Consider the following 10,000-nt stretch of genomic DNA (forward strand, 5'->3'; position numbering starts at 1 on the left):
GTCGGTAAAGGGTGGAGATTTTTCCGGTCTCCCATGTCAACATATGTGCAGACTTGCTAGTGCCTGAACCCCCTTCGTGTGTATACGCACGCAGAAGATCAAATAGGCACGTTAAAATCCTGTAATCCATGTCAGCGTTCGGTGGGTTATAGAAACAAGAACATACCCAGCATGCACCCCCCCTCCCCTACGAACATGGCGGGGTAAAAACGGTCATACACGTAAAAACCCACTCGTGTACAGACGAGTGAACGTGGGAGTTGCAGCCCACGAGCGCAGAAGAAGAAGAGTATTAAACTATTATGTTCACTGTAAATGATAATGTACACCATGTCCTGTGTCCAGGTGGTGACGACGTCCAACAGCTATGTGAGGCCGGGGAGGAGGAGTTCCTGGAGATCATGGCCCTGGTGGGCATGGCCGCCAAGCCGCTGCACGTCCGCCGTCTGCAGAAGGCCCTGCAGGAGTGGGTGGCCAACCCTGCCGCTCTGGAGGCCAACGGTACTGTCTGTCTGTCTTTCTGTCTCTGTCTGTCTGTCTGTGTCTCTGTCCTGGGCTGCCTGTCTGTTTGCTTGTCTGTGTCTCTGTCCTGGGTTGTTGTCTGTCTGTTCTGGGCTGTCTGTCTGTTTGCTTGTCTGTCTCTCTGTCTGCCCTGGGCAGTTGTCTGTCTGTCTGTCCTGGGCAGTTGTCTGTCTGTCTGTCCTGGGCAGTTGTCTATCTGTCTGTCTGTCCTGGGCAGTTGTCTGTCTGTCTGTCTGTCTGTCCTGGGCAGTTGTCTGTCTGTCTGTCTGTCTGTCCTGGGCAGTTGTCTGTCTGTCTGTCTGTCCTGAGCAGTTGTCTGTCTGTCTGTCTGTCCTGAGCAGTTGTCTGTCTGTCTCTCTGTCTGTCCTGAGCAGTTGTCTGTCTGTCTCTCTGTCTGTCCTGGGCAGTTGTCTGTCTGTCTGTCTGTCTGTCCTGGGCAGTTCTCTGTCTGTCCTGGGCAGTTGTCTGTCTGTCCTGGGCAGTTGTCTGTCTGTCTGTCCTGGGCAGTTGTCTGTCTGTCTGTCTGTCTGTCTGTCTGTCTGTCTGTCCTGGGCAGTTGTCTGTCTGTCTGTCTGTCTGTCTGTCCTGGGCAGTTGTCTGTCTGTCTGTCTGTCTGTCCTGGGCAGTTGTCTGTCTGTCTGTCTGTCCTGGACAGTTGTCTGTCTGTCTGTCTGTCCTGGACAGTTGTCTGAGTCCTGTTTTTTGTTCGAACACAGTGACACCTCCTTGAGTAACTGAACTGAACTGCTTCTGGTTGGTTGGTTGTTTTGTTGTCGTCCCTTTTCTTCTTTTTGCTGTTGTTTTTGTTGTTGTACAACGTTCTTCTTCTTCTTCTTCCTCCTCCTCCTCCTCTTCTTCCTCTTCCTCTTCTTCCTTCTTCTTCTACTACTTCTTCTTCTTCTTCCTCTTCCTCCCCCTCCCCTTCTTCTTCTTCTTCCTCTTCTTCTTCCTCCTCCTCTTCTTCTTTCTTCTTCCTTCTTTCTTCTTCGTTGTCGTCGTCGTCTTCTGGTTCTTCTTGCTGTTGTTATTGTTATTGTTGTAGAACTTCCTTCTTCTTCCTTCTCTTCTTCCTCCTCCTCCTCCTTTCTTCTTCTTCGTCGTCGTCTTTTTGTTCTTGCTGTTGTTGTTGTTGTTGTTGTTGGTCTTCTTCTTCGTCTTCTTCTTCTTCTTCTTCTTCTCCCTTGCTCCCATCCTTCCTTCCTCCTTCCCTCCCTCCCTGCCTTCCTTCCTTAGAGGCATGTGACCCCCCAGTTTAGCCATCCTGAAGACAGCAGCCTGACGGATCACAAAAGCACAACCCCTTGACAACACCTGTTGAGAGGGTAGCCGGGAGGGGAGATAATTTATCATCTGATTGATTTGAATAATGGATGGACAAGACCAGCCCTGCTTTCAAGTGCAGGGATGAATTGTTAATGTCCTCTTTTTTTCTTTTTTTTTTCTTTTAGGCTTCTGTAATAACGGCGGCATGCGGCCTTTCGTAAAATGTGGAGGTGTGTGAAGGGTGGGGGTATGTGTGTGGGATGGTGGTGGTGGTGGTGGTAGTTTTGTTTTGGGGGTGGGGGGGGGGGGAAAGGACACTTGTTTGTCCGTCCGCTGTTTATCTGTCTCTGTGGTGTGTTTGTTGTGTTGTTTGGTCATGGTTAGTGGGTTTGTTGTGTTGTTTGGTCATGGTTAGTGGGTTTGTTGTGTTGTTTGGTCATGGTTAGTGGGTTTGTTGTGTTGTTTGGTCATGGTTAGTGGGTTTGTTGTGTTGTTTGGTCATGGTTAGTGGGTTTGTTGTGTTGTTTGGTCATGGTTAGTGGTTTGTTGTGTTGTTTGGTCATGGTTAGTGGGTTTGTTGTGTTGTTTGGTCATGGTTAGTGGGTTTGTTGTGTTGTTTGGTCATGGTTAGTGGTTTGTTGTGTTGTTTGGTCATGGTTAGTGTGTTTGTTGTGTTGTTTGGTCATGGTTAGTGTGTTTGTTGTGTTGTTTGGTCATGGTTAGTGGGTTTGTTGTGTTGTTTGGTCATGGTTAGTGGTTTGTTGTGTTGTTTGGTCATGGTTAGTGGGTTTGTTGTGTTGTTTGGTCATGGTTAGTGGGTTTGTTGTGTTGTTTGGTCATGGTTAGTGTGTTTGTTGTGTTGTTTGGTCATGGTTAGTGGGTTTGTTGTGTTGTTTGGTCATGGTTAGTGGGTTTGTTGTGTTGTTTGGTCATGGTTAGTGTGTTTGTTGTGTTGTTTGGTCATGGTTAGTGGGTTTGTTGTGTTGTTTGGTCATGGTTAGTGGTTTGTTGTGTTGTTTGGTCATGGTTAGTGGGTTTGTTGTGTTGTTTGGTCATGGTTAGTGGGTTTGTTGTGTTGTTTGGTCATGGTTAGTGGTTTTGTTGTGTTGTTTGGTCATGGTTAGTGGGTTTGTTGTGTTGTTTGGTCATGGTTAGTGTGTTTGTTGTGTTGTTTGGTCATGGTTAGTGTGTTTGTTGTGTTGTTTGGTCATGGTTAGTGGGTTTGTTGTGTTGTTTGGTCATGGTTAGTGGGTTTGTTGTGTTGTTTGGTCATGGTTAGTGGGTTTGTTGTGTTGTTTGGTCATGGTTAGTGGGTTTGTTGTGTTGTTTGGTCATGGTTAGTGGGTTTGTTGTGTTGTTTGGTCATGGTTAGTGGGTTTGTTGTGTTGTTTGGTCATGGTTAGTGGGTTTGTTGTGTTGTTTGGTCATGGTTAGTGGGTTTGTTGTGTTGTTTGGTCATGGTTAGTGGTTTGTTGTGTTGTTTGGTCATGGTTAGTGGTTTGTTGTGTTGTTTGGTCATGGTTAGTGGGTTTGTTGTGTTGTTTGGTCATGGTTAGTGGTTTGTTGTGTTGTTTGGTCATGGTTAGTGGGTTTGTTGTGTTGTTTGGTCATGGTTAGTGGGTTTGTTGTGTTGTTTGGTCATGGTTAGTGGTTTGTTGTGTTGTTTGGTCATGGTTAGTGGTTTGTTGTGTTGTTTGGTCATGGTTAGTGGGTTTGTTGTGTTGTTTGGTCATGGTTAGTGGGTTTGTTGTGTTGTTTGGTCATGGTTAGTGGGTTTGTTGTGTTGTTTGGTCATGGTTAGTGGTTTGTTGTGTTGTTTGGTCATGGTTAGTTGGTTTGTTGTGTTGTTTGGTCATGGTTAGTGGTTTGTTGTGTTGTTTGGTCATGGTTAGTGGGTTTGTTGTGTTGTTTGGTCATGGTTAGTGGGTTTGTTGTGTTGTTTGGTCATGGTTAGTGGGTTTGTTGTGTTGTTTGGTCATGGTTAGTGGTTTGTTGTGTTGTTTGGTCATGGTTAGTGGGTTTGTTGTGTTGTTTGGTCATGGTTAGTGGGTTTGTTGTGTTGTTTGGTCATGGTTAGTGGGTTTGTTGTGTTGTTTGGTCATGGTTAGTGGGTTTGTTGTGTTGTTTGGTCATGGTTAGTGGGTTTGTTGTGTTGTTTGGTCATGGTTAGTGGGTTTGTTGTGTTGTTTGGTCATGGTTAGTGGGTTTGTTGTGTTGTTTGGTCATGGTTAGTGGGTTTGTTGTGTTGTTTGGTCATGGTTAGTGGGTTTGTTGTGTTGTTTGGTCATGGTTAGTGGTTTGTTGTGTTGTTTGGTCATGGTTAGTGGGTTTGTTGTGTTGTTTGGTCATGGTTAGTGGGTTTGTTGTGTTGTTTGGTCATGGTTAGTGGGTTTGTTGTGTTGTTTGGTCATGGTTAGTGGGTTTGTTGTGTTGTTTGGTCATGGTTAGTGGGTTTGTTGTGTTGTTTGGTCATGGTTAGTGGGTTTGTTGTGTTGTTTGGTCATGGTTAGTGGGTTTGTTGTGTTGTTTGGTCATGGTTAGTGGGTTTGTTGTGTTGTTTGGTCATGGTTAGTGGGTTTGTTGTGTTGTTTGGTCATGGTTAGTGGGTTTGTTGTGTTGTTTGGTCATGGTTAGTGGGTTTGTTGTGTTGTTTGGTCATGGTTAGTGGGTTTGTTGTGTTGTTTGGTCATGGTTAGTGGGTTTGTTGTGTTGTTTGGTCATGGTTAGTGGGTTTGTTGTGTTGTTTGGTCATGGTTAGTGGGTTTGTTGTGTTGTTTGGTCATGGTTAGTGGGTTTGTTGTGTTGTTTGGTCATGGTTAGTGGGTTTGTTGTGTTGTTTGGTCATGGTTAGTGGGTTTGTTGTGTTGTTTGGTCATGGTTAGTGGGTTTGTTGTGTTGTTTGGTCATGGTTAGTGGGTTTGTTGTGTTGTTTGGTCATGGTTAGTGGGTTTGTTGTGTTGTTTGGTCATGGTTAGTGGGTTTGTTGTGTTGTTTGGTCATGGTTAGTGGGTTTGTTGTGTTGTTTGGTCATGGTTAGTGGGTTTGTTGTGTTGTTTGGTCATGGTTAGTGGGTTTGTTGTGTTGTTTGGTCATGGTTAGTGGGTTTGTTGTGTTGTTTGGTCATGGTTAGTGGTTTGTTGTGTTGTTTGGTCATGGTTAGTGGGTTTGTTGTGTTGTTTGGTCATGGTTAGTGGGTTTGTTGTGTTGTTTGGTCATGGTTAGTGGGTTTGTTGTGTTGTTTGGTCATGGTTAGTGGGTTTGTTGTGTTGTTTGGTCATGGTTAGTGGGTTTGTTGTGTTGTTTGGTCATGGTTAGTGGGTTTGTTGTGTTGTTTGGTCATGGTTAGTGGGTTTGTTGTGTTGTTTGGTCATGGTTAGTGGGTTTGTTGTGTTGTTTGGTCATGGTTAGTGGGTTTGTTGTGTTGTTTGGTCATGGTTAGTGGGTTTGTTGTGTTGTTTGGTCATGGTTAGTGGGTTTGTTGTGTTGTTTGGTCATGGTTAGTGGGTTTGTTGTGTTGTTTGGTCATGGTTAGTGGGTTTGTTGTGTTGTTTGGTCATGGTTAGTGGGTTTGTTGTGTTGTTTGGTCATGGTTAGTGGTTTGTTGTGTTGTTTGGTCATGGTTAGTGGGTTTGTTGTGTTGTTTGGTCATGGTTAGTGGGTTTGTTGTGTTGTTTGGTCATGGTTAGTGGTTTGTTGTGTTGTTTGGTCATGGTTAGTGGTTTGTTGTGTTGTTTGGTCATGGTTAGTGGTTTGTTGTGTTGTTTGGTCATGGTTAGTGGTTTGTTGTGTTGTTTGGTCATGGTTAGTGGGTTTGTTGTGTTGTTTGGTCATGGTTAGTGGGTTTGTTGTGTTGTTTGGTCATGGTTAGTGGTTTGTTGTGTTGTTTGGTCATGGTTAGTGGGTTTGTTGTGTTGTTTGGTCATGGTTAGTGGGTTTGTTGTGTTGTTTGGTCATGGTTAGTGGGTTTGTTGTGTTGTTTGGTCATGGTTAGTGGGTTTGTTGTGTTGTTTGGTCATGGTTAGTGGGTTTGTTGTGTTGTTTGGTCATGGTTAGTGGGTTTGTTGTGTTGTTTGGTCATGGTTAGTGGGTTTGTTGTGTTGTTTGGTCATGGTTAGTGGTTTGTTGTGTTGTTTGGTCATGGTTAGTGGTTTGTTGTGTTGTTTGGTCATGGTTAGTGGTTTGTTGTGTTGTTTGGTCATGGTTAGTGGTTTGTTGTGTTGTTTGGTCATGGTTAGTGGTTTGTTGTGTTGTTTGGTCATGGTTAGTGGGTTTGTTGTGTTGTTTGGTCATGGTTAGTGGTTTGTTGTGTTGTTTGGTCATGGTTAGTGGGTTTGTTGTGTTGTTTGGTCATGGTTAGTGGGTTTGTTGTGTTGTTTGGTCATGGTTAGTGGGTTTGTTGTGTTGTTTGGTCATGGTTAGTGGGTTTGTTGTGTTGTTTGGTCATGGTTAGTGGGTTTGTTGTGTTGTTTGGTCATGGTTAGTGGGTTTGTTGTGTTGTTTGGTCATGGTTAGTGGGTTTGTTGTGTTGTTTGGTCATGGTTAGTGGGTTTGTTGTGTTGTTTGGTCATGGTTAGTGGGTTTGTTGTGTTGTTTGGTCATGGTTAGTGGGTTTGTTGTGTTGTTTGGTCATGGTTAGTGGGTTTGTTGTGTTGTTTGGTCATGGTTAGTGGGTTTGTTGTGTTGTTTGGTCATGGTTAGTGGTTTGTTGTGTTGTTTGGTCATGGTTAGTGGTTTGTTGTGTTGTTTGGTCATGGTTAGTGGTTTGTTGTGTTGTTTGGTCATGGTTAGTGGGTTTGTTGTGTTGTTTGGTCATGGTTAGTGGGTTTGTTGTGTTGTTTGGTCATGGTTAGTGGGTTTGTTGTGTTGTTTGGTCATGGTTAGTGGGTTTGTTGTGTTGTTTGGTCATGGTTAGTGGTTTGTTGTGTTGTTTGGTCATGGTTAGTGGTTTGTTGTGTTGTTTGGTCATGGTTAGTGGGTTTGTTGTGTTGTTTGGTCATGGTTAGTGGGTTTGTTGTTTTGTTTGGTCATGGTTAGTGGGTTTGTTGTTTTGTTTGGTCATGGTTAGTGGTTTGTTGTGTTGTTTGGTCATGGTTAGTGGGTTTGTTGTGTTGTTTGGTCATGGTTAGTGGTTTGTTGTGTTGTTTGGTCATGGTTAGTGGGTTTGTTGTGTTGTTTGGTCATGGTTAGTGGGTTTGTTGTGTTGTTTGGTCATGGTTAGTGGGTTTGTTGTGTTGTTTGGTCATGGTTAGTGGTTTTGTTGTCTTGTTTGGTCATGGTTAGTGGTTTGTTGTGTTGTTTGGTCATGGTTAGTGGGTTTGTTGTGTTGTTTGGTCATGGTTAGTGGTTTTGTTGTTTTGTTTGGTCATGGTTAGTGGGTTTGTTGTGTTGTTTGGTCATGGTTAGTGGTTTGTTGTGTTGTTTGGTCATGGTTAGTGGTTTGTTGTGTTGTTTGGTCATGGTTAGTGTGTTTGTTGTTTTTGTTTTGTTTTTACCTGTTTTCAAGTCAGCTAGACTGTGAGTCACTTTAAAAAAAAAAGAAGCTATTTTGCTGTCACGTGTCTTGATTTATATCGCTTGTGTATCATGTGAGAAGGAGGGTGGGGTGGGACTGTGTTGTTGCCTGATTATGAATAGAGATGGAGGGGGTAAGGCAGGGGGTGGGGGTGGGGGTTGTGTGGGGGGGAGGGCGGGGAGTATTGATTTTTCAGATATATATATAATTATATTATTTATCATTGTTGTTATTGTTGTGGTGTTTGTGTTTAATCGGAGCTGTTTTTCATTGGGCGAAACCGCTTGGAGTTTTGAGATAAAGACACCCCCCTTGCCCCTCTCCTCCACCACCCCACCCCCCACATCCCTCTCTCTCTCTCCCTCTGTCTGTCTGTCTGAAAAGTGCATCTATATCTATCTGTCTGTCTATCTATCTATCTATATTTCTTTATTTATTTATGCATTATCCAACAACAGCTGAAGAAAGGAACGAACACGGAAGATTTTGACGATGATGACGACGACTACGATGATGGTGATGATGATGACGATGACGATGACGACTACGATGATGGTGACGATGATGACGATGACGACTATGATGATGGTGATGATGATGACGATGACGACTATGATGATGGTGACGATGCTGACGATGACGACTATGATGATGGTGACGATGATAAACTATGATGATGATGATAACGACTGTGACGATGATGAGAAAAATGACCAATTCCAGACTTTTGAAGCTTTTTTTTTTTATCGTATCTGTGTGTGTGTGTGTGTGTGTGTGTGTGTGTGTGTGTGTGTGTGTGTGTGTGTGCACGTGCAGCGGGTTACCCCATGGTGCCGCTGTGCGGTCCAGCCCCGGGCAGCATCAGCGCCGTGGTCCGAGACACCGTCGGCCTGCAGCAGCAAGTCTTGCCCACCCCCACCCCAAACCCAAACCCAAACCCAAACGCCACCAACCCCACCACCGCCACCAACCCTAACAACCCCACCAACGCCAGCACCACTGCAGCAGCGGCAGCGGCGGTCCCCCCTCCTCCCCCCGCCCCAGCGGCCCCCACCTCCGTGGTGTCGGCCCCCACCTGGACCCCCCAGCCCGGCCCCCAGGCCCCCCGATCCCGCACCCCCCAGCCCCCAGTGTCGTCCTCCTCGCGGAGTCTCAGCCCTTCCGACGGAGTGCCCAGCCCTGCCTCCACTTCGGCCCTGGGGGAGGGGAAAGAGGTGAAGAACTGTGTGGGGGTGGATGGGGTGGGGTGGGGTGGGGGGGTGGATGTGTGGGTGTGGGAGGAGGAGGGGGGGGGAGAGCCGGGATGGTCGGAGGGATGGAGAGTGGAAGGTTTTGTTTGGGTGAGGGAGGGGTGGGTAAGGGGAAGAGAATGTGTTTGTGTGTGTGTGTGTGTGTGTGTGTGGGCGTGCGAGTGTACGCGTGCAGGTCTGTGCACATGAGTGTGCACGTGCTCCAGCACTGTTACATGATATATTATACTTACCCCTCTCTCTCTCTCTCTCTCTCTCTCTCTCTCTCTCTCTCTCTCTCTGTGTGTGTGTGTGTGTGAGTGAGTGTACGCGTGCAGGTCGGTGCACCTGTGTACGTGCTTCAGGACTGTTATATACCAACCTTTCTCTCTCTCTCTCTCTCTCTCTCTCTCTCTCTGTCTCTCTATCTCTGTCTCTCTCTGTGTCTCTGTCTCTGTCTTTGTCTCTCTCTCTCTCTCTCTCTGTCTCTGTGTGTGTGTGTGTGTGTGTGTGTGTGTGTGTGTGTGTGTGTGTGTGTAACGCAACACTGTCATTGTGAACACATATACTTACCTTTTTGCCCTCTCCCTGTCTCTGTGCATGTGAATGGATGGATGATGCCGGCAACCTCTTCGCGCGCTTCCACCCCCACCCACACTCCTCCCCTCCCCCCCTGCACCCTCCCCCCCTATGACGACCCCCCTCACACCCCCCGTGCACCTCAGGAGGGCAGCAGCTCCCCCCTGCTGCAGCCGTTGCTGATGGAGGCCCAGGTTCAGGCCATCGCCATGGCCGCCGCCAACATCGCCAAACAGCTGCCCTTCTTCCAGCCCAAGGACCTCAACTCCAAGAAACCCGTCAACCGGGAGATTCAGGTGAGGAGGGGGAGAGAGAGAGAGAGAGAGAGAGAGAGAGGGTTTGTGTGTGTGTGTGTGTGTGTGTGTGTGTGTGTGTGTGTGTGTGTGTGTGTGTGTGTGTGTGTGTGTGTGTGTGTTTCTCTCCTTGTTTGTCTGTGTGTCTCTCTCTCATCGTATTCTCTGTCTGCAGCCCCCTCCCCCCCTCCCACGTGAAAGCTGCATGCAATGCAGTATTGCTCTTGTTGCAGAAGAAGAAGAAGAAAGGTAGTCACACACACACACACACAGAGTGTCACACACACACAGTGTCACACATACAGTGTCACACACACACACACACACACACACACACACACACTACACACACACACACACACACACAGAGTGTCACACACACACAGTGTCACACATACAGTGTCACACACACACACACACACACACACACACACACACACACACACACACACACACACACACACACACACACACACACACACACACACACACACAGAGTGTCACACACACACACAGAGTGTCACACACACACAGTGTCACACATACAGTGTCACACACACACACACACACACACACAGTGTCACACATACAGTGTCACACAC

The 10,000-nt window shown here is 46.4% G+C and overlaps 1 protein-coding gene across 2 annotated transcripts in view; it reads left to right on the forward strand.

Moving 5' to 3' along the window:
• LOC143276522 (NAB transcription cofactor mab-10-like) overlaps positions 1 to 10,000 on the forward strand; it is a 167,891-nt gene that overhangs the window by 132,551 nt on the left and 25,340 nt on the right. For both annotated transcript variants that reach the window (XM_076581069.1, XM_076581068.1), the window contains 3 exons: positions 346 to 501; positions 8,114 to 8,511; positions 9,252 to 9,401. In XM_076581069.1, the coding sequence (XP_076437184.1) occupies positions 346 to 501; positions 8,114 to 8,511; positions 9,252 to 9,401 (704 nt within the window). The remainder of the gene's footprint in view (positions 1 to 345; positions 502 to 8,113; positions 8,512 to 9,251; positions 9,402 to 10,000) is intronic.

This window comes from Babylonia areolata, chromosome 32 (assembly GCF_041734735.1).
Source record: "Babylonia areolata isolate BAREFJ2019XMU chromosome 32, ASM4173473v1, whole genome shotgun sequence".
NCBI lineage: Eukaryota > Metazoa > Mollusca > Gastropoda > Neogastropoda > Buccinidae > Babylonia > Babylonia areolata.